This window comes from Micropterus dolomieu, linkage group LG02 (assembly GCF_021292245.1).
Source record: "Micropterus dolomieu isolate WLL.071019.BEF.003 ecotype Adirondacks linkage group LG02, ASM2129224v1, whole genome shotgun sequence".
NCBI lineage: Eukaryota > Metazoa > Chordata > Actinopteri > Centrarchiformes > Centrarchidae > Micropterus > Micropterus dolomieu.
Window position 1 is genome coordinate 6,731,804 of NC_060151.1, and position 27,456 is coordinate 6,759,259.

The following is a 27,456-nucleotide window of genomic DNA, read 5'->3' on the forward strand; positions in this document are numbered from 1 at the left end:
AGCTCATTTCGGTTAATGAAGCAAAATGCAGATTACAGACTGGTTAAATTATAAAAGGTATGAATGGAAAATGTAGAGAAATTAAGAGTAGGCCTACATTAGATGTACCCACCCCTGCTGCAGACATCATCACCACTGCCGTCAGTTAGAAGTAACAGTAGCACAAAAGAAGAAGCTGCACCAGCCTCGAGCAACTTCTTCTTTCCTCCCTTAACATTTATAGGCTACAGGCTACATTTTGTCCGGGACTGATGTGGAGTATGTGAGTGATTGACTGGTCTCTTGACTGCTACGAAAGTACCAGAACATGTAAATACCCCACCAAAGTACTCCTTTCATACTGAGACGCTTGTGTTTTTCACAAAGCCTGCACTGCCTCCTTGTGGCTGGACTGTGATAATGCAATGAAATATGAAATTGGCTTTGGGGGAGTATTGGAGCCCTGTCACCTGCCTTTGATGCTTGTATCATTAATAATTATCATTATTCTCGTGTAACACATACAGTGACTAGGACTGGCAAGCTTAGTAGCCTGTTGCCATGAACAATTCATCTAAATCAGCTTTGTGAGATGATATGGAATAAATAAATAATTAAATACATGTTCATTTTCTAGAGAACATATTTTATAAGTCTTTACCACCTGTTTCCAACATTTGCATTCAGCACATGTTGGTTCTTTAAGAACAGAAGAGACCAACATGATTATATACAGTATAATGTTGTATAATTAATATAGCCTATTAATACTTACATTCGTATATTATTTATTTAAGATATGCACCACTTCACTAGGCCTATATTTAAGTCAGTGTGTAACATTTAGAAGGATTTATTGACAAAAATACAATAATATAACTATGTTTTCCATGGTGTATAAAGACCTGTTATGTTTTTATTTAGAATGAGCCATTTCTATCTACATTCACTACGGGTGCTCTTACATGGAAGTCGGCATGTTCTTCCTCCATGCTTCTACAGTAGCCCAAAAGGACAAACTTCTCTACAGAGCGCAAAGTAGAAGAAGAGGCGAGGAAGTTGTCTGTTTTATTAGAAGTAAGAAAAGAAGTGTAATTTGGACTTACGGAGGCCTGTATGTATAATTTAGCACAAGAGCCAACAGAGCATGTTGGCCACCATAGCTTCTCTCTGCGTGATGGAAAGGGAGGAGTGAGAAGTGCATTCACATGGTGTCAGAACAATCTTAATCTTTTTCCTCCTTAAATCTTTAGTGCAAACCAGTAGTGAAGTATACATGGGACATAAAGGAGTATACAATTTGCAATTTGTAATAATTTTATAACTGTTAGGTTGCTGTCCATGCAGAGTGAACTAGAGGTGTGTTGTTTATGTGCAATGATGATGCTAAACACATCTTAGGTAGCCTCCATGTTGATTCCACATTCTGATTTAAGAGCACCTGGATGCACTGTGAATTACTGGTTGCAATTTGTGACCTTCACCACTAGATTCCACTAAAACTTACACAATGAATCTTTAATTTCTCCGTTTTTGTATTAATTCCATTATCTATAAAACATGACACATTTGCAATGAACTGTAGGGTGTTTGTACAAGTAATTGTCAATTGAATGTGTGGGCTTACAAACTGATTGAAACCTTTATTATTATTGTTTTTTTTTTTTACATGTTGGTGTTTGTTAACATCATGTTGAGGTGCTAATATCTCCACATCATGCTGTAGGCTAATACTCAATTATAGGAGTGGACAGTGGTCTTAGTGCTCATTAAATTTACCAGGAAACACACTTACATGTCATTTTTTATTGGTTGGTACATTGATTAGCAATATAATCTACCACATTCTTATTTTTCTAGTTTGATTGAAGAATCACCCAAATCAATCAATTATAGGATTTTTACTGTAATCATCTTAAAATGATATGATCTAGTGTTTCTGTGGATACAAGAATGTTACTTTGCGAGTCAAGGAACGTCAAATTGAAGACAAACAGCTTAATGCACATACAATAGCTAGATGTCATGCCGACTATGACATGTTAGACGTTACAAGAAGAATTCATCTAAATTTGATATTTATTATGACAGTGCAGCTTGGCTCATCTATGCAGACTGCACGGTCTTCTTTGTGCCTTGATAATGTTAACTCAACAGCCGCCTACTGGAAGGCACATGGCTGCAGTATAATGAATGATGGGTGGTAAATTCGCCACTGAAAAGTCTTCCACCAAGCTTTGCACTGATGGAAAGCCTTTGATTAAAATCATTAAAATGACACCTGCTGGGCTAATCCCAAAGTATGACAGCCTTAGTCAGACATTTTAACTAGTGTGCTGTACTTATATTATCCTGCCCAAAGATCACAAGCATCCCCCCAGCATGAGGAAGTTTCTTTCCAGGCTGTAAAGCACCAAATGAAGCCAGAGTCCAAAGTGATTCATAGCTAACTCAAGGATTTGGATTCACAGCTTTCAAAAGTCCACTTATCTAAAAGTAAGGGTAAAAAGCATTTGCTCTAAGTTACACATTAATACCTACTATTTTACTTATATTAAAGATAATTAGCCAAGACAAGCTTGATCCTAATTCAGATAAACTACAATATGAGTTGTATATAAAAATATTGGTGGTGATGGATAAAACACGTCTTTGGTGTGAGAGTCTCGGGTTTGGCTTTCTCTGCAAAGGTTTTTCCTGAGCAAGACACTTAATCCCAAGTTGCTCCAAAGAGTGTGACCTCTGACATAGCCTATATAGCAGTTGTTAGTCGCTTTGGATAAAAGTATCAGCTAAACATGTAAATGTAAATGTTAAATGTTATCTAAACAAAATCCTTTATCTCCTGATGGGTAATCAGAGCTCATGACTCCACTGTTAATAGTTTCAGGTAACTGGCAGACAGTGGCAGTAATATGTATCCCACTTATTGTTTAAAATAGCTGAAAATAAACTTCAATACTTCAGACAAACATGTTTGTTGTCAAACCTGTTTGCTTGTTAAAGCGTGATAAAAGAGAGAACAGAATAGGGCAAAACCTATTCTCTGTAGGTTCTCCTTCCCCTTTAAAAGGTCTGTAAAAATGTAACCAACTCAGAAACTCACCACGGTCTAGAAATACTTTGCACTTCATTTCAAAATTGATCACCATACAATATACATACAAATAATGTGTCATTTCTGCTATTTAACAAGCTGCGTCATGGTTACAACATTCACAACATTGGTTCCTGTGTCCAACACACCAGCCTTTGTTCCAATCTCTGGTGAAGTGGACAGTGTGTGTAGCATGTTTCACAAAGTGTAAAAGAACAATAAATGTACATTCATATACGGCATCTATTACATAGACTTCAATGTGGTAAAAATAGATTTATGTCATTCAGTAATTGAGATTGCACAAGCTCTGACATGAAACTGTCTTCAATCATGAGTCATTTTTGCAAGATAAAGGCATAGCCCTTCACTCCTCTAGAAGCAATACAGGAAGTAGAATTTCAGGCTCCAGTGATTAAAATGATCCTTATAAGGCCATGGCCATTCGCTGTTAGCCCATCTTGGATTTTATTCTGCAGAAAAGGATCAGGGAGACAGCCATGGCACATATCTGAGGAGAATATACATATTAGTAAAACATGCAATTAAAAAGCATAGTAAGTAAATAAATGGTTACAGAAAGAAAAGAAAGGATGCTAAATGTAATGTAAATGGTATATTATTGAAGTCATATTTATTATACCTAAGCAAGTGTTGATTTAAATTGGAAATGTGTTACTATCTGATAACAGATACACTTTTATTATCTCAAATTCATGCATGACACAGGATGGTCATCAGATACTGAATAAGGCTTCATGTTCAATCATTTTATCCTCTCTCTCAGCACATGAAGAGGACGAGAGAGAGGGTCATACCTCCAGAGCTGCGATTCCCAGGGCCACTGCCACAATAACCACTGTGTTGTCATCAATCAGCTTCTTGATCTTTGGGAAGCAGCCAGTGATTGTCTGACAAAATAGAGATAAAAAAGGTACAATAAGAAGTTACTCAACGAAAATGGTTTGGGATTGTGCGTAAAGATGTTTTTTTTTTTTGTTTCTTCGTCTTCCAAAGCCCATACCGTGGTACTGTTAGCCACTGTTTCATTACATGGGCTACTGTAGCTCGGACAGCACTGTGGTGGGAATTGATTGTTGTTGTTCACATAATACGAAGAGTTCTTGAAATCTGTGTAGTTGTAGAATCCACAACATTTCAGCTAATGTGGACAGAAAGAGAGCACATGTTAAGCATAAGTGAAATGGTGTGATCACATTTTTTAATTTGTTGTTCCTCAGAATTACATACAGTGGTCATGGTAGTATTCCACAGTCCTGTGGTGTCAGGATTTTTCCCATAGTCCTTCCTGATGTTCTCAACTGCTGCTGTGCCCAACTTGAATAACAGCTGGTCTGCCTAAAATGCAAGCGTACAGTAGCTTCTGGATCAAAGTATCAGAAGGCAGAACATGGCATGATAATATGAAGAATATTCTTCTATAAGAAGTTCACTACTTAACTTACCAAAGGTCTGAATACCAAGATCACCACAGCTCCTGCAACCTCCGCTATGAAGACCACCAAGACTATAATAAAAAACTAGGGAAAAGATCAGAACGTTTTATTGGATTCACTCAGGCTTCCACTGGAGAGATTAAAAAACAGCGGCTGATAACACATCTGTGAGCGATGTTCCTCAAATTAATACAAAATGTCATATTCCATCATGTTTTCCACATGGTTTTCCGTGGTCTGAGGTTTGAGTGGAGCTCTTTAAATTACGTCATCTTGTTGTGCCATCTTTTTCTGCAACACCCGGCTGGAGAATTAGCACCGTCAGCTGTTTATCTCGACACGACCAACTTGGATGGAAACTATTTCAACTATGCATGAGACATTGGAGCGATTGGTGCTTAATTTTTAAAGGGTACTTTATTCTGTTAAATAAGAAGATTGATACTACTCCCATGTCTGTACGGTAAATATGAAGCTGCCACCAGCAGACAGTTAGCTTAGCACGCAAGACTTGGAACTGCCAGAAACCGCAGGCCTGACTGTGCAAAAGTAACAAATTCAGCCTTCTTCAGAGAAAGGACACGTTCTGGTTTCACTGCTTATGATCTTTATTCTAAGCCACCAGCTGCTGGCAGTAAATTCAAATTTAGCATACAGATATGAGAGCGGTATTAATATAATCAGCAACAAAGTGAATAAGGGTAATGTTGAACTATTAGTTTAACCCTCGACAGTAGCAGACAACAACCTACCATCAGCAGCATACACTGGCTCTCTCTGATGGCTCCACAGCAGCCTAGAAAGCCGATGATGAGCAGGAGTGCTCCTATTGCAATCAGCAGGTAGCCCACGTTGAGCACCTGATTGAGCTCTGGTGGAACGTTATCAATTTTCCCCAGAAAGCTGAAAATGGAGCCACTGTCCACCTTCACCCAGATCCCAACACCCAGGATGGCAGCACCCGCCAACTGAGGGGGAGCGATGGGAAGAAGAAGAGAAAGGGAGGGAGAAGAAGTGAGGAAAATCTCAACGATTAAACGATTTTACATGTAAAGGTCATTTTACTGTCATGGGCATGCACATGCTTGACTCATATTAGGGACTAAAAGTCAGGATATATTGGCCTCTGCTGCTTCAAATTTAAACAGTCTCCATGAAGAGTCCAACAACTTCATGGAAGTACAATACAAGTGCCCTTTTAAATAGCGTTTATCCTATGAGATATTTCTGACAAGTCAAAAGTGAATAACAGTTGGACAGACGCATCAACCGAGAGGATATTCCACATTTTGATACTTCAAACCACATTTTGTCTTGCAGGTGCTGTAAAATACCCCATTGATTTATTTCTGTCATGAAGTTACCACTTTTCTTTGCACTATGCCTACATACTTTTATTCATTCAGTGTTTTCCCCAGAAAATAAAATCATATAATATTTTTAGTATTTCTAATTAAACATTAAAACTTACAAAGATAATGCCATTGAAGAGAACCATCATGCCTTTGAGGAACCCAAAGCATCCCATTTTTGCTGCAGATTGTTCTTCCTACAGAAGGAAAACAAAAGAGAAAGAAATGCGTCGTTCAACACTGGTCAACCAGTACTGTCCATGCAGTTTCAACCATTTCTAAAAATGTAAGTCATTTGTGTGCACTGCATTAATCATCTTCATGATATGTTTACGCAAGTTTCACTATGTCATAATGCACTGCTAATTAGGTGACAAATTAACAGTGGGATTGTGCCGTTTCCTCTGTGAAGTGGGAGCGCAAGTGGGGGAGGGGAAAACACCTGCCACTTTCCCCATCTCCGCACCTTTTAGCCTCAGTAAGCTTAATAACGTATCTTTCTCAAACACCGAGTGCCCTGAGCCATTTGTTTCCACCCTGAGGATATTTACTGTACACATATCACCTTTCAGGGAACTGGGCGAGGGCTTTGTTAAGTTTAGAAAAAATGGGAGTTGAGATATCTGAGGAAGTATGCCTCACTGCAATTTCTGGGAAAGTGTTTTACTGCCGAATGCAAATGAAGAAATGAACCAAACTACAACACAGCTGACGTGGAAATGTTTCCCCTCTTTGCAACTTTCCCTTTTTGCGTTCAAATTCAGAACATTTTGCTATAACATTTGTGTGACTTTGTCAACTTAAAGATGATATGGGTGAGGTTATATGGACACAAATGCAGTATATTAAAGAGACAAAGACTCTGTGTAGTGTGTGTATTTGCATAGAAAAGTCTGCGGCCAGCCAACTTATGCATCACACCCATTGGCCTGGGTTGAGTTAGACTATGATGCCGAAACTAAGGACCAACAGACACATATTACAACATGACAGCCCATTAAGTTCTTCTGTATCTGTTGACACATATGTATACACAACACAGTCTCTTTACTGTATATTTCTTCATTGTACTGACTCGTCAAACAGGCACAAACATCACTGTATTCTATCTCCAAATCTCCTCCTCCTTTTACAACCTCTACTGTTCCAGAGTCACTTCAAGATTGTCACTTCCAAATGTGTGTGTGTGTGTGTGTGTGTAGACCTCCCATCAGGGGAACAGTGTCCTTTGTGTGGCGTGACAAAACAGACAAATTGTTATACCCAACAACAATGACTGAGCAGAACTCAACAGGTGGCTTTCTGAGAACTGGGACATCCCTCATGGCTCCTATCAATCATGCGCGCTGCTTTCTACTTGAAGCCTTTACAGTTATTTTCATCCCCTAATACCTTTCATGAACGTCCACTCAGACAAACATATCAAATGAACCCAGAAGTGTTTTGTCAGTCAATTTTTTTTGCCTTTGCTGGTCGTCATCAAGTTAATCATACATTTGGGAACCAGGATACCCTCAAGCCGTTGCCTTGACTTCCCAGACTCCCTCTATAATTACACTCCTCTGAGATTTTTACTACTTCCTCGTGGTCAGAGATTGACACCCAGGAGTTGGCCTGGTGATGCATTAATAAGGTAGAGTCACATGCAAATCTCAAAATGTCCCAGCAATGACTGAAAAAAGGGATGTAGTGTGCACTTCCATTATGCCTTGGAACACAAAAAAAAGGAGAAACTCTTGTTTGGAGCCGACATATTTATCGCTGTACTGTATGTGTTGAATGTGTGAGCAGCTCCGTGGCCTATGTTACTTGGTCTTAGATCAACAAAAACGGAGTTGTCTCAGAATGACTTGACAACAGAGACACACAAATCTCAAAGGACGCCATTGAGCGGAATAATTGCAGGCAGGTCTCAGGAGACAAAGGATCATTGTGGCATGAATCTCTCCCTATTTTGGTACAATACCAAATGAACTTAAACTCACATGGAGAAGCTAAAACACAACTTTAAATCACAGTCAGTTTAAGTTAAGTCGTTCTTCAGCTTACCTTTCAGAGGAGATATACAGGGACGTGCTCCGAGGCTGGGTCACAGCTCTCTCTGAGTCTCTACCTTCACTGTGGTGATGAGGGCTGTGGTTGCAGGACCCAGCTGGCTGTGAGATAAAAGAAGTATGGGAGTGTCTTATTCTTCTGTCCTCTGAAAATGACCCACAATGTACTCTCTGGCTCCCGTTTCCTGTGGCTCTGCCGCTCTGTTAGATATGAAAGGAGGGACTTTTTCGGCTTTCTGTTGCCGGCTGGTTATAAGCACTGGAAAGGGAGGGGGGAGCAGGTGGGCGGGATCAAAGCAGCCAAGTAATAACACACATCACCAAGGCTGGTCACCCCTGAGGGAGGGTAGAGAGAGAGAGAGATCACCTGTCTGTAGCCACACCAGCTTACCACATCCGGGCCTCTGTTTCGAGGTGTTAATTTGAACACAGTTTGTAAATATGATTAAATAATATGAGCATTTACAGTGTGTAACCATTTGTAATTAGTAAGTACAGGCAAATCTAAAACCTTTATGTCCTTAGCGAATTACAAAACAAGTGTGTTCCAGTCTAGTTTCAGATTTAACCATAGAACTGAAACAGTACAACAGTGATTATAAGATTATTTTACTTGACCTCAGTGTTGATCGTGATTATTATTATTTAAAGACTCAGCTGGCCGTTTCTTCACGGTTTTCATCTTACTTAAGCGACTGGAGCTTTTTTGTGTTTGTATTGGTACTTTTAAATCTGCTAAAGCAAACATTTTCTCAGGGGTTCTACATGGGTCAATCCTACGACCACTGCCTTTTCATTTATACATGCTCCCTTGGCAACATTAAATGTATATTTTTATATTAACAATGGATCAAATAATTACCTATAATGTAAAAGGTGATGCTCATCGTGATGAAGCCATTATTAATTATCAGCCGACTCTGCAGTTACCCACAGCCATACAAAGTATTTTAGCTCCATACAGGTGAGGGGGACTCTGTATATCTCTCAGCTCCTTGTTTTGGTTTTATGGTCAGAAACTTCACTGTTTGGCTCAGACTTAGTGCTATCATCAATACCAGACACAGACAAAGCATGAAACTGTTATAAACCTCTGTGTGCTACCCACCCAGCATCAAACAGCAGACAAAGTTCGCAACTAGCTGGTGAACACAGTGAAGCGTTTAGCAGCTCATGAGCCACATACTTCCCTCAGCAGTTCAAGGTGACTGAAAACAAGAGCTCAAAGGAGTGTGAATATCGGAAGTAACATTTGCCAGGTGGACAGAAAAACAATTTAAAATGAATGACAATGTGTCTCCTAGCCAGCTGGAGCGGAACAATAAAGTGCCACCAAGTGGCCAAAAAATAATCAAATCAATCAATTCATTAATCAGAATCAATAAATGCAGGTTTAATAAATTACTAAGAATTGCTGTATAAAAACAACTGGCCAAATTTTGACAATTGGCTTCTTGGAAACGGCAGCTGACAACTATTTAGGAGCTGTACTGGAGCTTTTGGCTGTATTACGTGATCTTCCTCAGCAGGTTGAGGTTACTCAGTTGTCATGAAATTGTAGAAGTTTTAATTTTCTGAGCACTTTAACAGTAGTTAAAGTTAAAATGTGGATTTTCAAGGCACTTGGTGTTCAGAAAACAGAAACATTAACAACCACAATTTCATGACAGTCCAGCCAAATCCCCCTACAGAGAAAGATCGTGTAATATCATAGAAAGCTCCTCCCGGTAAAGCTACTAAGTGAAACTTGGTGAGAGATTGTTTTGTCAAGAACTGGAAATGTATCCAGTCTTTGTCTTTTTAATCCAAAACAGCCCTTGTCAAACTAAACAATGACATTAGGAACAGTGATTCATTGAGAACTTCTGTTGATTATAATATGAAACGATATGAAACCCTTCCCTTTCCTCTAGTCATATCAGTCCTATAAACAAGCTGGTGTATGTGCAAGTGTATTTACATATGATGTCAACTACTGGATAGCAAGAATTGTTGTTGAATCAAGATAAGACAGAGATATTGAGATACAATGAGCAAGTCGGGAAGCTCAGTTGTTTTAAACTCTAATCTTAACCTTAAGAGTCCTGTTAATAACATAACTATCACGTATGGAGGTGTGGTGGTTTGCACAAACCATGGCAGAGTAGAATGCTCTCTTTGATAATAACCCTAACCAACTAAATGAAGGCTCCAGCATTCAAAACGCAGCTGAGTACTTTTTTGTATTCAAATTACCTAATTGGCTGTAAGTGCATGACTGAATAAACTTTACAATTATATCTTTACTTTTTGAAGCACTTAATAGTTTGACTTCCAATTATGTTTCTGAGTACAAGGTGGTGGTTTTCTAATGTTGTAACGTTTAATTACTTGTAGACAGCTGACAGGTAGGAGTCTCTGACACCAGGTTTTACTAAATTTGAGTCTCTCAGACTTTGGCCTCATATATCTTGAACTGTATGTCACTGACTCAATAGAGAAAGAAGTGAGGAAAGAGGATTTATAATTTTTGAGTAGCTGATAAGAATAGGTGTGGAATGGGCCTATATGAAGTAAATGAATAAATACTACTCACATATTCAAATTAATTTTTAAAATCCATTTTATATTAATAAATATTTCACTCTTAAAATCCAAAATGTTACTTCTAATCATGAATTTTCTTAGAACTCTTACCAGTACACTATGTTCCCCAATGCAAAACCTTATATTTACGCAAACATCCAGCATCCAGCGCAAGTCTAGCATTCAGGTGACACAGTTTCCTAAATTAGGCAAGAGGCAAGAACACGCTGCATATTTTTAACGATTGTTCCAAACAAATGTCTTTCAGAAAAAAATAAGGGTCATTGTATGAGGTGTCATGCCCCCCGCCCCCACACACACACCTTAGAGCAAATTATTCAAGAGGCAATGACACGCTGCATATTATTAACCATTTGAGTTAAACAAATGTCTTTCAGAAAAAAGATAAAAATACACATACGGGTCATACTCACATATTTTAGTGATTCATCAGTTAACAAAATTGACAGGAGAGAAAAAAGTGCATTTGCTTAGAAACTAAAATACAGATGGAACACAAGAGAACTGAGCTGAATTTCCTGAGAAATATTCACATTAAACTCACAGAATTTCTCGTCGGTGCCTGTGAGTCTGGACACTGGGACGGTGAAAATAGATAATAGGAAAATGAAAGATAAACACTGCTCTCCTGGCCCACACCACAGATGGCCAATTTTTGAATGACTGAAATGGAAGAACCTATATTTGTGTCAGTACAGGCAGTGAAGTGCAACCCACAACGCTCAAACCTCATGTCAATTATACAGCCTTAATTTCATGTACATTTAACACCCACATATGTCATGATATCTTAACCACCACACTGGTATTAACAGTAATTTGTCTTTTTGGTTTATTTGACCAAGCGATTATATTTAAATGATTCTTAAAGGTGGAGTAAGAAATTCTGGAGAAATCCAACACCATGACAGAGCGAGTAAAGTAATTACAGTTTACTTAGTTGTGGGTTAGCATACTGTTGTTACAGTTGCTGCTGCCAACCATAGCTGCCAACATGAAGTTAACATGAGAGGGCGAGACGATCCCAGAGCCAGTAATGTTACACCTGCTCCTCCTGTTGGCAAACAGGGAAGTAAGCTGAATGTCTGTGGGCGAGTCATTAAATATTACCTGACAAAAAAATCATGGCTGGAATAGCCACTTTGTTTATTTCCCATTTACAGTATTTTGGATTAGAATCGCCTACCCCACCTTTAATTTTTAACGGCCCATTCCAGTGTTTTAACCCATTTAATACAAATGATGTGCCCCTTATCACTGCAGAACACTTTCCAAAGCCTACATAAATGTTTGCCTAATATTTTATATCAAACCTTTAATTGACCATTTGCCCCTCCCCAGATATTGTTGGTACGCCGGTGTACATGCGCTTTACAGCGGTAATGGTGGCTGATTTACCACTCAAAATTCTTTGTTCTTGATTTCAGACAGAGGTAGAAAAAAAAGCAGCCCCTCATTTTTAGCCGACTACCGTCAATTTTGCCACTGAAATTATAACTGCTGCTGGTAGATTTTATCAGCTGTAACTAGCTAGCTAATTAAGCTAACGTAAGCTACATGAGTTGAGAGCTTGTACTAAGAGCTAGTTATTAAGATACTAGTATTTTAAGTATGATAGAGAAAAATGTATGATTACATTGTTCGCATTCATATTTTAAAAACAGTATGTTTTACGTTTAACATTACAAGAGAAAAGGCATTTAGGATAAGAACTGACCAATGTGTTTTGGTGAAGGTTAACACTATCTCGGATAACAAGTTTAGCTGGGGTTCCTTTCCCAAATAACATTAGCTGTTAGCGTCTGATATAGTAGCATCCCAGACAGGCTCCATGTAATGTAGCCTATAACAACATAAATAATGTAGTATGAAATGCTTCTGCCATTGGAAGTAACAACGAGTTGCTATTGTAGGTAGTAAGCTAGTCAGCCAGCCATGCTAACGTTTGGAGCTTCTCTTAGAGCAGATAAACATGCTTTAATCCATTTACTTCCAACCATTTTCTTTTACACTTCTGCTCTTGTGATTTTGGAGTTACAAAAAAGCATGAAACCATCAGCCAAAATCTTTATATATGGAGTTATCTTTCTTACTATAGCCATGCACACCGCTTCAATATGTCGGACCAAACTGTCATGGTTGTTAAACTATGAGCTTTTTGGGGGAGGGACTAAGCGAATGGTCAATTGTACATCATTACTAAACACTGCATTTGCCCCCCCCCCCACTGTACCAAATAAGTTCAAAACCCATGTTTGGGCCCTGTACTTTGCAACAGTGTGTGTCCTGCACAGCGGTTAGACAGGCCCACTTTTATCTTAAACCACTGCTTATGTGTTCACAGGTGACGTTCATATCATCCTGGACATGACAGACAAGACAAACACAGCAAAGGAAAGTCCGTCTCTTCACTGGAAGTCTCCCTTTGGTTTCCGGGGGCCAACCTGTCTTTTTGTCTTGTTTAGCTCCTATCACCAGTGTCTGAACTCCTCAGGTCGCTTGCTTGTCCGGGTGGCTCTTTAGCTTATGGAATTTAACGCTGTCCAGCTTCTCGAACCTCTTCTCACAGAATTCACAGGTGAAGTTGTAGTGGGCCTCTGTAGTGTGTTTCTTCATGTGCCAGTTCAGGGACGCACGCTGGCGACACTGGTAGCCACAGATTTCACATCTGACAGATGAGAAAAGAAGACAAGAAGGAAGGAATAGGGAAGAAAAGAGAGGAGTGGCGATCATGTAGATTTTGGGCCATGTTGTATTTATTTATTTATTTTTAAATCAAATTTAAATTAATTAATTTAAATTTTTAAATTAAATTTTCATTTCTGTGAAATAATTAATCCAGGATCAAGAGTCCATTAACCCTATACTGATTCACAAACTGGAACTTCGGTCTAACCTGCTCGGTGTGAAAACGTGCAGTGATTAAATCTGTTTTCAGCATTAGTTACTCACTGGAGTGGTGTTTCTCCTGTGTGGGTCCGCCTGTGAACCTCCAGGTGATTCTTACGCTTAAATGATTTTCCACATGTCTCACAGATGAAATCTCTGACCCCTGTAAAAACATTCTGTTACATTTAGAGGTTTAGGAAGATTCTGGACATGACAATTGTGTCTTTGCGAGCCCACCTGAATGGATGATCATATGTCGATGCAGGTGGTTTGACAGGTAGAACTTTTTCCCACAGCCTGGATGGGGGCAGACCTTGGTCCTCCCTTTCCTGTGAACTAGGTTGACGTGATTCTAAAGAGAGTGGGGAGTGAACCAAAAAGATGGTTGTTTTAATCTTCAGCTAAACAAACTGAAGCTTAGTGTGAATGGATAAATGTGTTGCATTACCTGAAAGCTGCTAATAGCTACGTAGACCTGACTGCAGCCCTCATACGGACAGTGGAACATCTTGAGCATCCCATCTGCCTCTATGACGGGGCCTCGCCTGTTTCTCTTTGACCTGACGCTGCAAAAAACAGACACTGGAGGCTTAGTACCCAATGACAAGAAGACAATATGTGGAGGAGAGTTGGATCCTTCTCAGTCTGTCTGAATATCACGTGCACTGAAATTCACCATGTGGAGTATATGTGGGTGACTGACCTGCTCAGACTCCGCTGCAGCTCTCTGTCACTACTCAGCTCCAAAGCGTCAACAGTAGGCTGCAGCAGCTGTTTATCACTCAGACCTGCAGAGAAACAGTGTGTGAAATCATGATTACAAAATGACTCATGCGGATATTGGCTGAATCAAAACGGCCATCCTCCAGAGTTGAGGACTGGGTACTCGAGGACTATTATAATAGTAGTCTGCTGGGCACACATTTTCACCAACAAAAATGCATGAATTAAAGCTACCAATAATCCAATACTGTTATAGGACTATCAGGAGTTGGGTGCATAAACAGTTGTCAAATTATTAGTAGTAGGAGTATTTGGTCATATCCCGCCCCTGATCGGATTGATCTTTTCATAGCTAAATAATGAAATGATATTTTATATATTACATCTTAATTCAACTTCTGGTCTGCCATGTCATCAAAAAGAATGCACACTGGTGTCCTGATATGATGAATGCTGGTGGTGATGTTCAAGACATAATATGGAACATAAGAAACCTGGTTATTCTTATCTCTGTAACATTATCCAGGTTTCTGAACGTTTGAAAAGGAGCGTCTTTGACTCCCCAACATCCCAGACACTTCCTTACTGAAGTGCAGGGAAACCAGTTTCCCTTTCATGACCAAATATAATGTTTATTACATTATACAGCTTACAGGGGCAGACGGGATGAGCGCTATTTCCGGTAACCGAAGTAAAACAACATGTTATTATGTAAAATTATGATGTTCTTGTGTTTATTGTAGCCTACAGTTTAACTTTAAAATTTGTCTGTTTTGATCTGTAATGAAATTAAGAAATTGTAAAATTAATAATCCCCGTAACTGCCACACTGCCGTTGTCATCACTCAGTTTAAAGTGCTCACACACAGCTGATGGTCTTCATTCTGTTTTCCTCTTGATGTGAACTGGAGCGTTACGTTCACTGAGGTGAGAGGAGGTCAGACATGGGAAAAAATCCTGAATATTCACATTTAACAAAAAACCTACACAACGAAAGAATATTCAAATATTCGTGTCCAGCCTTAGTGCGGTCATTCAAGTGAGCGTTTTTTCCACTTGTCATTCCAGGACAGCAGGAAAATGAGTGCATTGACCCAAAGCCTTTGGATCCCCACTTTCACTTTCATTTCAGCGTGTAGAACATCAAAACTTTTTCCATTATATCTTGTGTACATAATGTACATGCAACGTATGACAGTCTTATCACAGTTTAGATCAAATGACAGGATGTTTGCATGGAACATAAACAACCACCTGGCTGGTGTACGCAAATCAACCCCCGTAGGTCACAAAATATGTGGCAGCTAGTATTTCAGTTTCAGTTCATAATATAACAGCTTATAAGATCAGCCTCACACTCCTATCAGCATCACGAGTGTAGTGCAGAGTGAGCAGTGGTCTTTTTTTAACCATGCAATGCAGAATTAATCAAACTGCCACTGTAAAGACTTTTAAAAGGTCGATTTGATGTCAAAAATTCTTCCTGATCTTTGGCATGCCTGTAGCTGGTGGCTCCATAGGCAACAGCAAGACTCGCTTACATCTACAAACGGTCCTACGTCCTCATTTGCAGTCTAAAGTCTGTCTGCAACCGGACTCCCCGTTGCGGACTTCACAGGTACACAGACGCATATAAATTTGGGAATCTGCATGTGCAGGAAATCCCCTATTTGGATTCAGCCATCCTCTATGCATTGAATTGCGCCAAAAAATACCAAGTATAGCGCACCTGTCATGGAGTCTTCATCCTCTGCTGGTCGGAGTTTTGAGTCAGACGTGCAAACCTGGTTGTAGGTGACACCCCCGATGACAGTGCAGGTGACTTCCTCCACGTTTCCGCCGCCCATGTTGAGCTGGATGCCCTCCGATGCCAGGGCCTCATAGCTGGGGCCAGTGATGATAATTAACTAGGGATGGAAAATGATGGACAAACAAACTGGTAACTTTTGAGAAATGAAAAAGCATATAGTAGTAATAGTCCTTGATGTGGTCTAAGATCTCTACAAGGTACTCAGTCACCTACCTGTGAGCCTTCCAAAGTGCTCCTCTGGTCAGGAATCCCACAGCTGGTCACCACCGTCTGCAGAGTGTGAGGGTCAAACAGCTCGCTCTGCTCTTGTACTTGCATGGGCGGCGGGACTGACAGCTCCGCCTGAGCTCCCAGTTGGACTGAGCCACTAAAGCTCTGTGACAGCACCGAGTCCCCGCACGTCTTCTCCAGTTTATCTGCTGAGGACGCCGTCACGGTAACACACTCGTACCCGTGCGATACAGTCCTGATCTCCTCTTCTCCTCCGTCTCTGCCTCGCCTCAGATCCTCAGCCTCCTCCTCTGAGGGGAGGGTGTGAAATGCTGCTGCGGGGGAGCCTTGCTGTCCCTCCATGACCATCTCCATCTCCCAGACAGGCTGTCCTGTCAGGGGAACATCCTTGGAAGAGGCCTCTATACTGGGCTGGTGGTTCAGAGGTGCAGTCTGTTCTACTGGGCTAATGGTTGAATGTTGTACCTCGGAAACATCGACACTTTCTCCTGCATCTACAGAAAAGCAGATAAATCAAAGGAGCTTGTTGATCATCAAGGGATTCGGGATTTACCAGCCACCAATAAATAGCAAACTACTCAGAATATCAACACTGAAAGTAAAAATAAAACCTTTGAACTGTTTGTGAGCCTCCTTTCTCCTCTTCCTGCTCACTACACCTTTAGCCATGAGCACGTCTGTTTGTGCTGCACTCTCTCCGTCCCCTTCTCTGTTCACTTCCTCTTCATGTTCAGAGTCACTTGCCTCCCTCGGTGGTGAGAAAAGGTACTGCACAAATGAGTGGTTAGAGTCACACTGCCAGATAGCAGTGGTAGAGAAGTTGGGCTGGGGCTCCAGGGCTCTGAGCTGGGGCTCATGAGGGCAGGAGCGGGAGTGCTCCTGGTACCAGCACACCAGGCTCTGGAGGCTGGACACACGCTCCTTCCTGCCTGGGAAAAAATAAAAGTCAGATGAAAGAACAATCGCAGATGAGCGAAGAACTGGTTTTGTCAAATTTGTTTGAATCTACAGGTGAATCCCTTGCTGAGTTCTGTATCTACGAGAGCAACAACTCTTTGTGCAAGAAAAAGACAACATACACACAATATTCTTTCCTACGGAAGCCCATTTTGCCAAGAAAAGAAAAGAAAAATCAATGAAAATTTAGGACTGAAAAAATACAAATTGAACATCTAGAGATACCAAGTCATAATTATGAGGCAAGATCAAAAGTTTAGTCAGATATTAGGTCCTACCTCTTGGTGCTGCAACTAACCCTAAATGTTATTTTCATTATCGATGAAATTGAAGATTATTTTTTCATAAAATGGTGAAAAAAGCCCAAGGTTATGTTCAATTATGTATTACACTGAACAAAATTATAAGATGTCCAGTCATAGTTTTGAGCCATTAAGTCTAAATGAATAAAAATATAGATTAGTAAACGGTAAAAGTCAAAATTGCAAATTATCATTTCATAATTATAACTCCTTCCACTATCTCAATATTTGACGTAATAAGTAAAATATACTTAGTAAGACAAAAATATTATAATGTTTTAAATGTGTGTAAATGTACTTATTATCTCATAATTTGGACTTTGTCTCATAAAATTGATTTGGAAATTTAAATTACTTAATCATTTGGGTTTTAAGTCAGTAAGTGTATTTTTATTTTGTCATTCATCAAAGGCCATGCATTTCTCTTCTTACCTGGTACTTGCCTGACCATTGAATACAGCAAGACTTATTGATGCAGGATTAGTAGTAGGTCTTTGTGAAATGTAAACAATCTTCAATGTCTACCCAGGCTGACATTGTAAGTCTTAAGTCTACAGGTGTAATGAGTTATGAGTTTACCCACATGAAACCAGATGACTGCTGGCACACAATGTTCTGTTTCTCAATCAATCATATAAGCAAACAGCAGCAACGCAGACTTAAGGATGAAAAGATGAAGAGATTTATCTTACATAAACAACCTGTCCACTTAAAATTTATTATAAGAGAAGCATCTCACACCTCCCAAACCCATGTGACTGACATGGCAACTTACCTTTTTTCTGTTTTACAGAGACTTCTGGAGACATCTTCTTCCTGTAATGTAGAAACACGTACTTAGGTCCGGTTAGGCAGAGTAAAACACCTCCTCGACTAGGCAGGGAAATCTTTTATTTTGGCTGACAGAATAGAGTGACTAGCTAACAATATCACGGAAGATTTGCCCGGACTCGTTCGGTAACCATCTGTGCGCTGTTTTAACTGGGCTTACCCGCAGTATTTCTGCTGGTATTTCTCTCCATAGGTGGAGTTGAGCAGGATCAGGTACTCTGCCAGTCCAGCATCACTCAGACTGGTCCGCCTGCGGAGCTCACTCCACAGCTTGTGCGACTCTCCCAGGTACACCCTCCTCACATCGTACTTTTTTCGGGATTCAAGCCGCCTCTGAGCTCGGTCCGAGTCTGTGAGCCTGGGCCGTCCTCTGCAACGCCTCAAAACACATTTCCCTTGGTCCCCAGCTTGGTCAGCATCCAGGGGAACCTCCAAGTCTGCCAGGCTTTGCGCCATCTTGGCCTCAACAGCTGATGTTGTAACCTGGCGTCCCGGAAGTTGTCAGACCTAACAGGAAGCACCGGTACAGACGCCTTTTTCTGCTTAGTCTTCCCACACCACGGGTTTGTAAACTTTGCCGAAACATTTGACATGTGTATTTCTCGGCCAAAATACTGAGAGAATAACCTACTGTGTTCACCGAGGACCGCAGCGGAACGGGACATTACACGGTGTTTTTCACACGGACCACAGCTGCACGGACACACATGTGCAACATGTAAACAGACGCAGGAAACTTCGCTGTGGACATCGTTATCAGATGATTTAAGTAGAGAAAAGTGTGTGTATCATTGTGTCGGTCATGACAGACATTTTAACACTTGTGTTTAGGACTTTTATGTCACAGACGGACGTGAGGAAGGACCTCCACGTCGCGCCGCCGCCACCGACCACCTGCAGCACGCTGCTGGTCGGAGACAACAACATCAGCCGCTCTGTGCTCCTGCTGGCGGCCGTGACAGCTGCCTCAGAGATGGACATCAAAGTGGTGTTTTTCACCCAAACACAAATTCAAAGCCTTCCGGTGGCTTTGCAGAAATGTGTTCCCAGCCTGAGCCCAGAGAGTTTAAAGGTAGAGACCACTTTCCTCCCAAACTGTGCTTCATATATTTCACCTCAATAAGTTACCCATTCTAAAGGGAGTAAGTTGTAACTAACTAATTTATTTATTTATGGATAATAAATTATTTATTAATGCTTGTTAAAGCATTTCTGGCTCGTGAGTATCCTCCTCTTTTCTTATTAATGGTCATTAAGTTATTTCAAGTCATTCATTTTAACTCTATAAAAAGGGTGCATTATGAGAAAGTGGTGCCATGTTTTTTTCATTAAATACCTATCTCACTGACACAGTAATGGTTGTGCATATTTGCACTTTCATTTGTTTGGGTTTTATAAACTTGTTAGAAAATAGAATTATTTCGAAGAAGTTAATGAAGTTTTTTAGTTTAGTGAAGCTTGATAGAGCTCATTTTGAGAACACTCAAAATAAATTAAAATCTATAGATTTTCATATCATGGAACACGCTAATTTGATAAATAATTTTAATCTGAACATTTAATCTATTCATAAAAAATGTTTGCCATAAAGTTGACAAATTAAGTAGACATTACAGAACTTACAGTATATCACATTATGTCAGATGGGAGCACATTAAAGAGCAAACAGCAAGCAGTGGTGTGTGAAGACAAAACAAGACACATGAAGACGTCGCATTGAGAAATGGCGATAGGCATTTTCCCGCTAATCTTCAACATTTCATAGATTAAACAGTTTATGGAGTGTCTGACCAGCTACCTTGACTCAATCAGCTTCTGTCTGTCAATTCAGTTTCTTCTTTCTTTGTTTTGTTTTTTTTAAAGAAAATCCAGTTTTCCTATCCCAGGACAGTGGAGGAGCTTTTGCAGCAGGTGGCCAGCCTTCACGAGTCCACCAACACGTCTCCCACACCTCCCTCGCTTATCATAGTTGACAGACTGGAGGGCTACCTGTGTGGGACTGGAGGCGGCAGCCACTCTGGATTTCACCCAGGTGAGCAGTCCTGCGCTGCACACCTGTCTGCGCTGCTGTGCGACAGCGCTGCCTTTCTCACACAAATCCTGAGACAACGCACCTCGAGCTCGGGCCCCTGCCGTGTCATCGCCTCTTTCCAGTCAGAAGTGGAAACTGGGCACACTGCCGAGGAGGCGTCTGCCACAGAGCCCATCCTTGATGTTCTTGATCGCTATTTCCCAGTACGCTGTACTCTGGACAGAGACAGGAGCTATGAAGCCACAGCAGCTGGACTACAGGAGGTGTGGCACCTTTACCTTTCTGGAACAGGCACCACAGAGGCCTCTAGTGCCAAAGACTGTGAGGACACAACTGGCGTAGCCCAAGAGTGGCAGCTGTTAATTTCTCCTGATGGTTTAATGGAGTTTAAGTCGGTTTGAAAATATCTATTCCAAAGACTTTAGCAAGTGTTCACTCAAGGAGTAGTTTTGTTCTGAGAAATGGCTAGTTTATAAGCACATATCACATTTAAATTCAAGCAGAGAGGTATGTCCAGTGGAGATGACTACTGTGATATACTCCAGTATAATAGGCCTTATCTTCATGAGAATTCTTTCATGAGCAAAACAGTGTTTTCAACCATGCCTTTCCATTCCTTTAACTCAGCAGTTCTTGCCTTTGCTTTGACTGTCACGGCTCCTCTGGTACAGTGTCGTGTAATAGAACCAAACGGCGTTGCATTATCACTGACACAGCACGATGTGCTCCGGTGTTCAGCTTTTCAGGTACCAGTTAACAGCACCACAGTGGTTGCAGATGTGCAACATTTAATGAGTTGAATTTCAAACACGCAAATAAAATCTTACACAATGAAAACATCTACATAGACACTGAGGAATGGAATTGTTTTAAATTTAAATAAATTAAAACAATACACAGTCAATACACCTAAACATATGTTCTGTATAGCATATTTAGGTTTTTTCTTAATTAATATGCCCTTAATCATTTTGTGACCCCTTAGTTTTATGTTGCAAGTCTTTGAGAGGTCCCCTGTCCCTGAGGTTGGGAACCACAGATTTACACAACACTGGAGTGAGACACTGGACTTAAGTGGCTGATATCACAGTTTAAGTATTTTACAAATCAAAAAATAATATAGAAAATACTTATTTTGAAAAATAAACAATATTTATTTATACAGAATATTATTTTCAAAGTTTCTGAAAATGAAAAACAGGGAAAATATATTACTGTACTTCAAAGTAAACTCCTAATGAGGAAATACGCAATATGTAACCTAACAAGAAGACATTTGCTATTTAAGTGTGGCAAATGTAAAACTTTCTCTTAAAATATATGTTGCAAAACTGGGGGGGAAAAAACTGATAATAGGCTATCCACAAATGTAAAACAATGGGTAACCCTTTTTATTATTATTATTTTTAAGTGCTCTTGTGACAAATATGCAACAGTTTGTAAGAGACAGACTGTTGTGGGTTCTGAGCTTTAAACCTTTGTTTCCTTTTTGTGTCACACTATACTCAAAACTATGCTCAAAGTCAACAATGTATAGAAATGTAGTTAGTTATATGCATATATAAATGTATTTGTTTTATATACTTTTTTCCTAAGCCACAAAAGAAAACAAGCATGAAAAACATATGGAAATTGTTCGGTTTGATTTCAAAACTGCAATGAATTTAAATGTTTTGAAAATTTGTGTCATGGTTAAAACTGTACTGTACATGCTCTGCTCTACAGAGGGCAGCAGTGACTAAAAACACAACTTAAACATGATAAGAAATAGACTTAGTAACAACTACAGTTATCTGCAAATGAATACTGACTTAAAACCTTCCTGCACCTCCTACAGTAGTAGTATTTCATTTTTGTTCTGTGTTTAGGAAATGGCAACAACTTTGAAAAACACAAAAAGCATCATATTATTTACAAATACAGTGAGTTTCTTCACATTTGGAAATTACATTGACAGCTGTATAACTTAAATTTGAGGGTATTTTAAAGTATAAGGCTGGTAATGTTCTATATATATATATATTTTTTTTTTTGTCAACAAATCCTCCTAACAATAATGTCTTACTCTGTTCTCTCATTATTTTCTCTCTCCTACCCTGTCTGTGCAACCCCTCTGGTCCAGACTGAAATATCTTGACAATTATGTGATGGATTGCTTGATTCTTCTACCATCATCATAAGGTCTAAATAGTACCGATACTGTGGTTTACTGTGCTTTGCGTTTAGTTGTAATTAGCAAATGTTAGCATGCTAACACGCTTAAACATTATACCTGCTAAACAGTTGCATGTTGACATAGATATCAAGACAGTTTGGGGATTATAGAGTCGGATGTGAGGATTAAAATGCTGTGCACTGACAATATCACTAAATGTCTACTTTGTATTTTAACCTAACAGCCATTCTTTCGTTTAAGCTTAAAATTAACACTCACCATGGAAACACTCAGGGAGTTTGCACCCTCAGCTTCAATTATGGTGAATTATAAAAGAAAATCCCGATCTGATCTACAGGATAGAATAACTCCAGATCAGCACGCAGACTTTTGCATTAAATGTCAAGTATTTGCTGCCATTTGTGTGTAATGGTATTGTCCTGTACAGCTCAGAGATGATTTGGATAAAGTAAAAATGCTGTGCATGTACATCCAGTGGACTCTTCCTTCTTAAGTCCTTTAGCTTACACTTTGGTGTAAGTCAGCTTCCAAATCCTTGGTACACTTTTCTTAACAGTTGAGGCTATGTAGCTTTGGGTGAATATCCCAATACCCTTCACTGAGCGTGCTTCAAGGCTCAGTCCATGTGCAGCCTGTCCAACTTAGCTCCTTATCAGCCGTCATCATGGAAAGGGTGCTGCCTCGACAGGAAGGGTCTTCTATAAGCAGGGATCTCGTTCTTGTAGTCATTGGCGTAGATAACCAATTTTCCAATGTCGTCTACTCTGCTCATGGGGCTGTAGTCCATAGAGACCCCAGAATCTGCCACTGCCATGTAGGTGTACCCTGGGCCTTTGGACATCCAGGCTTGGTTTGGGTACTCAAAGCTGGACTGTGATGAAAGTCGACCCGACCCGGAGCTCTGCGGCACGGATCCCAGGTCAGAGTAAGATTCACACAACGCTGTCTTTCTAGAGGCAAAAAGCACCTCAAGGGGTGAGGTCTCCTCGAGAATGTCATCCAGGTGTTCGTCTGCATTGTGGTTGTTGGCACTGAGGGTGACGTAGGCGTCTTGAGACTCCAGCATGGAGGACTGGGAGCAGGGGACGGGGTTCTGTTGGAGCGCCCGTAAGCGGTCCATCAGCCAGTGGTCGTGTGGTGTGGCTCTCCATTCCTCTGTCAGACATGAATCACCTCTTTGCACTGGCTCGGTCTTCTTCAGCCCTTTCTTTACATCCGTGTCCTCCTTCCTGCCTGTGGTCAAAGCTTCAGAGGCCTTCGGTGGCAGAGGCGGGGAGTGCTGTGGGGGGCAAAGGCTGAGCTCTGACAGGACTTCCAGTGGAGATGGGCATTCTTCTAAGTTGAACAAAGCTGGAGTCAACCATAAGCCACCGTTGGTCTGCCCCAACCACTTCTGTACAAAAACACAACAAAGGATTATGTAAACTCGGTTAAAATGTCTGGCTTTGACAGCTAGAAGGAGGCTGACATTTTTGGTATTGAGTGTAATGTCTCAACAACTATTGGATGGATTGCCATGATAAGTACAGGCATCACTATGAGTTCTAGTAACTTTAGTGATCTCTTAACTTTTCATCTAGTGCCACCGTCAGGTCGATGCCCAGTTCTTTAGTTTATCACTAGTTAGCAAACATTAGTACGCCAACACGCTAAACTAAGACGGTGAACAATGCGGTAAACATTATACATTGTCATTGTGAGCATGTTGGCACACTTAAATCAGCAGCTTGTCTTGTTCTCACCTGAAAGTCCCCACCATAAACAGTAAAAAGGCCCTGGAACTTGTTGTCAGGAGTTGGAATAGTTGGCCAAATCTTCTTTGTAAGAAACCTGAAAAGAGCACAGATGCTGAAAATATAATTCTACAGTTTGTCATTTTTTCATTAATCCGTACTGTAAGATACTGACAGAGGGAAACAAAAGATTTTTGTCGCTAGTAAAAAAGCTATGTGTTCCTGGTTGACTGACCTGCGATGGAACAGGAGCAGAGTGAGAGACAGCACAATGAGGACGAAAGAGATGATGAGAGTCAGAGACACGAGGAGTATGTCGAGTTCTGGAGGAGGCAGAGAATGATCAATTTCATTGCAACTGTAACAATGTGGGACTGTATATTCCCTTTCAAGACATGCCTTTGCTGATGGGAATATAACACGTTTGTATTGCATACGGTATGTGAATGAATACTAACCTGCAGGCAGTGTTTTCATGAACACTGGCTCACTCCAGGCACTCCAATAGCCGTTGTAGCTAATCCCGTCTAGCTTTACACGGACTCGCACTTTGTACTTTGTACCGGGCTGCAGGCCTCTCAGGATCAACTCTGAACTGGCTCGTGCCACTTCTACCTGCAAGACAGTCCTTCACATATCAGCGCAGGTCCATTTGTGCACCTGCCAGTCTGCAACCTGCTGCTCAAAGCTCTAACATATCAGGTCATTCAGGACATTAAAATAACTGCCATACCTGCCCCACGTGGCTGTCCGCCGTAGTGTAGCCAATCTCGTACATCATGCTGTCATCCATGTACTTGAGAGGAGGAGGCACCCAGGTGACATTCAGCTGACCTTGCTGGCCCGTGCTGCTCACTGTCACGTTAGCCGGAGGGTCCAGAAGAACTGCCATGCAGATAGACAGGAGGCGGCTTGTTAGGGAGCATTTTTAAGGAAGTCAAGGAACGTTTATTCCTCATCAAAAAGTCTGCCACACCCTGAAACACCAGGAACTTTACATACCCTAATGATGTCAAGCATATTTGGCGCAAGTGTATAATGATTACAGTTATTTAAACCTACAATAACACGTTTGGCCACATAGGGACAGCGGAAATAAGCTGCCAAACACTGACATATTATCACCTTTAAGTTGACTTGGCAAACTTGTTGGCAACCAAAACAATGAACTGAAAGACGCTAAAACACTCTGTAGAGCTGAGGGAAACTGCAGATTCAGGTGGGAATTTCATGTGACTTTGCCACGACAAGTGACCACTTTCATGTCCACGTAGTCATGTTAGTGTTGAATTGTTAAAAAAAAAAAATCGTTATTGGATTATGCCTCTGTTTTCATCATTCTCACAAACTTTTCAGATTCACTCCTCTAACTGTAGCCCACTGTTTAGTGGAATTTGGAGGCAGCTGTAAAGTTTACAGGAAAAGTACTCACACAGAAGCTCGACGAGAAGGCTACGGTTGTGGATCAGTATTCCCTCTCGATGAACTTCTATGTCCATTCGGACAAACATCTGGGTTTGGTTCAGGTGGCAGATGAACAGCTTCTTCGCGCCTGCCACAGGGAGGACTCTCAGTGGACACTTGCTGCTGTTTTCATTTCTGCTCAGGACAGAGGAATACAGAAACACTCTGGGTTCAGAGAGAGTTGATTTCCTTACTTGAATAAGGCCACTAAGAATTCGGACATGGCACTATGCTGAATCGTGCTATTATTTCTGATATATTGAGGACTCACTATATAATGCTCCTGAAACAGTTTTTAAACCTTAAGCAGTAGGAACACCAAGTGACTTACTGGTAGGTGTATGTGAAGCAGTACTGATCCACAGAGCTGGCCCTCTCCTCATATTCCTCCCAGAAGCACGTGAAGTCCTTCCTGCCTTCTGCAAAGCACTTGGGGTTTTCTGGCTCTTCTTTCAGCATCATAAACACTGTGGAGAGGACGTTAAGGGGGCAACAGACATGTTAGATATGAAATCCAATCACCTATACTGGGAAAAAAAAACAACGTGGTGTATCCAACAAATTATTTTTCTAATATACCCAACATTCCCACTTATTGTACTTTAAAGGGTTATGTTTTGCTGTCACTACAGATATCAATAGCCCCGCAAAAATGTTATCCTACCTTTTTTTTCGAAATCCCGTGCGCCTTGGTCGATGGAAGCTGTACGCGTGGCGCAGAATATCATGTAAAGTGCCAACAAGCGGCTCAGGTGATGATATGTCATCCTTTTGTCTTCTCTGTTAACAGCAAGTCTTTGACCTTCTGTTGTCCACTTGCATAACTGGAGAACAACCTGCCACAAACGCGTTTGCCGCTGCTCTCGTCCGGGGGAGGCTTGTTTTTTGTTTAGATACCATGGATAGCGCAACGCGGTTACGCGCCTGCTTGTGAGCGATAAGGTGTGTAGAGCCGAGCTGTTTACTTTCTCCCAAAGCCAGCGAAGGAGAGGTGGGGCACGAGCAGTCTCTCACAACGTTTTACTCTCTTGTTGATAGGCGGGAATCACGCGCTCATTGACGTTTACGACTGTCGTGGGTAAGTGAGCCTTTAGACAAGTGCCGTGCGTAAAAGCGCACAACGAGCCAGCCAGCCAGCTAGCTGGTTAGCTAGATGCGCGGAGAAGAGGTAGATAAATAAATTAAAATGATTCCTTTTTTAAATATAGATTTTTAAGGAAGATACCCTAAGCACCTGTGGGTGAACTGTAGCTCACAGCCGGTAGCTGAACCTGACCCCATTCAGAATGCGATCTGAGGAGGTGGAGCTGAGCTCTTGGCTGGCCCCGCGCCAAATTAATCCCTGCATGTATCCAAGTACCCAAACAGAAACCACAGAGTATAAGAAGCAGACCCAAACGGTTTCTTATCTGCTTACTGCACCCACATGTTTTCTTCGTTTGACCAGCATTATCAGAGCTGCAGATACCCCTGTTTCTCCGATAAGTTGTCTAGGGGGCGTGGCGGCCCATCCCCGTCAGTTTAAATGCATTTAAGACCTTATTTATCACATGAAAGGGGAGCGGACAGCCTGATCCCAGTGAAGTCGGTACTGATGTAAAGAAAATCTGCATTTCACTCCCATGACGACATTCAGCTATAGATGACATCTGAACTTGCTCCACATAGTGAAAACTGAGCCTCGGATAAGGTTTTTAAAGTATATGGAGGCCCTGCATAGGGAAGGTATGTCTTACTGATCACAGTGGCAGGAAGAGGAGGATGAGGAAATATGTATTGTTGT

The 27,456-nt window shown here is 40.9% G+C and overlaps 4 protein-coding genes across 6 annotated transcripts; 1 reads left to right on the forward strand and 3 right to left on the reverse strand.

The window, feature by feature from the left end:
• Window positions 1-1,806: 1,806 nt before the first annotated feature.
• On the reverse strand, window positions 1,807-8,121 carry tspan35 (tetraspanin 35). Its single transcript, XM_046040034.1, has 8 exons — window positions 7,935-8,121; window positions 6,005-6,082; window positions 5,286-5,501; window positions 4,543-4,617; window positions 4,328-4,435; window positions 4,101-4,238; window positions 3,895-3,987; window positions 1,807-3,587 (listed from the first exon to the last, which is right to left on the reverse strand). The coding sequence occupies exons 2-8, from the start codon at window positions 6,059-6,061 to the stop codon at window positions 3,528-3,530; spliced, it is 747 nt and encodes a 248-aa protein (XP_045895990.1). The 5' UTR covers window positions 6,062-6,082; window positions 7,935-8,121; the 3' UTR covers window positions 1,807-3,527.
• Window positions 8,122-10,928: 2,807 nt separating this feature from the next.
• Window positions 10,929-18,826, reverse strand: znf653 (zinc finger protein 653). Its single transcript, XM_046071936.1, has 10 exons — window positions 18,429-18,826; window positions 18,213-18,253; window positions 16,790-17,107; window positions 16,161-16,672; window positions 15,867-16,044; window positions 14,118-14,202; window positions 13,863-13,980; window positions 13,652-13,766; window positions 13,478-13,577; window positions 10,929-13,193 (listed from the first exon to the last, which is right to left on the reverse strand). Exons 1-10 carry the CDS (start codon window positions 18,722-18,724, stop codon window positions 13,016-13,018), a joined length of 1,941 nt encoding a protein of 646 aa, XP_045927892.1. The 5' UTR covers window positions 18,725-18,826; the 3' UTR covers window positions 10,929-13,015.
• swsap1 (SWIM-type zinc finger 7 associated protein 1) lies at window positions 18,545-22,944 on the forward strand. Of its 3 annotated transcripts, none has more exons than XM_046071981.1 (3): window positions 18,545-18,831; window positions 19,100-19,340; window positions 20,132-22,944. In XM_046071981.1, exons 2-3 carry the CDS (start codon window positions 19,107-19,109, stop codon window positions 20,699-20,701), a joined length of 804 nt encoding a protein of 267 aa, XP_045927937.1. In that variant the 5' UTR covers window positions 18,545-18,831; window positions 19,100-19,106; the 3' UTR covers window positions 20,702-22,944. The 3 variants fall into 3 exon arrangements, with proteins under 3 accessions (XP_045927937.1, XP_045927926.1, XP_045927916.1); XM_046071970.1 differs by lacking the exon at window positions 18,545-18,831 and adding an exon at window positions 18,842-18,986; XM_046071960.1 differs by lacking the exon at window positions 18,545-18,831 and having other exon boundaries at window positions 18,842-19,340.
• On the reverse strand, window positions 21,148-26,831 carry epor (erythropoietin receptor). Its single transcript, XM_046071950.1, has 8 exons — window positions 26,338-26,831; window positions 26,005-26,140; window positions 25,642-25,808; window positions 24,943-25,094; window positions 24,668-24,824; window positions 24,445-24,532; window positions 24,219-24,306; window positions 21,148-23,869 (listed from the first exon to the last, which is right to left on the reverse strand). Exons 1-8 carry the CDS (start codon window positions 26,438-26,440, stop codon window positions 23,129-23,131), a joined length of 1,632 nt encoding a protein of 543 aa, XP_045927906.1. The 5' UTR covers window positions 26,441-26,831; the 3' UTR covers window positions 21,148-23,128.
• Between the last annotated feature and the right edge of the window lie 625 nt (window positions 26,832-27,456).

Excerpts from the sequence above, each read along its gene's own strand:
- znf653 (XM_046071936.1), bottom strand. The coding sequence starts at position 18,724 with ATGGCGCAAAGCCTGGCAGACTTGGAGGTTCCCCTGGATGCTGACCAA. Across the intron at positions 14,203-15,866 it reads GGATGAAGACTCCATGACAG|GTCTGAGTGATAAACAGCTG; the intron begins GTGCGCTATACT and ends GTTTCTCTGCAG. Across the intron at positions 13,767-13,862 it reads TAGCTATTAGCAGCTTTCAG|AATCACGTCAACCTAGTTCA; the intron begins GTAATGCAACAC and ends CACTCTCTTTAG.
- swsap1 (XM_046071960.1), top strand. The coding sequence starts at position 19,071 with ATGACAGACATTTTAACACTTGTGTTTAGGACTTTTATGTCACAGACG. Across the intron at positions 19,341-20,131 it reads TGAGCCCAGAGAGTTTAAAG|AAAATCCAGTTTTCCTATCC; the intron begins GTAGAGACCACT and ends TTTTTTTTAAAG.
- epor (XM_046071950.1), bottom strand. The coding sequence starts at position 26,440 with ATGACATATCATCACCTGAGCCGCTTGTTGGCACTTTACATGATATTC. Across the intron at positions 26,141-26,337 it reads ACGGGATTTCGAAAAAAAAG|TGTTTATGATGCTGAAAGAA; the intron begins GTAGGATAACAT and ends TCCTCTCCACAG. Across the intron at positions 24,825-24,942 it reads CGGACAGCCACGTGGGGCAG|GTAGAAGTGGCACGAGCCAG; the intron begins GTATGGCAGTTA and ends ACTGTCTTGCAG.
- tspan35 (XM_046040034.1), bottom strand. The coding sequence starts at position 6,061 with ATGGGATGCTTTGGGTTCCTCAAAGGCATGATGGTTCTCTTCAATGGC. Across the intron at positions 5,502-6,004 it reads TCTTCAATGGCATTATCTTT|TTGGCGGGTGCTGCCATCCT; the intron begins GTAAGTTTTAAT and ends GCTCCCCCTCAG. Across the intron at positions 3,988-4,100 it reads CAGTGGCTAACAGTACCACG|ACAATCACTGGCTGCTTCCC; the intron begins GTATGGGCTTTG and ends CTATTTTGTCAG.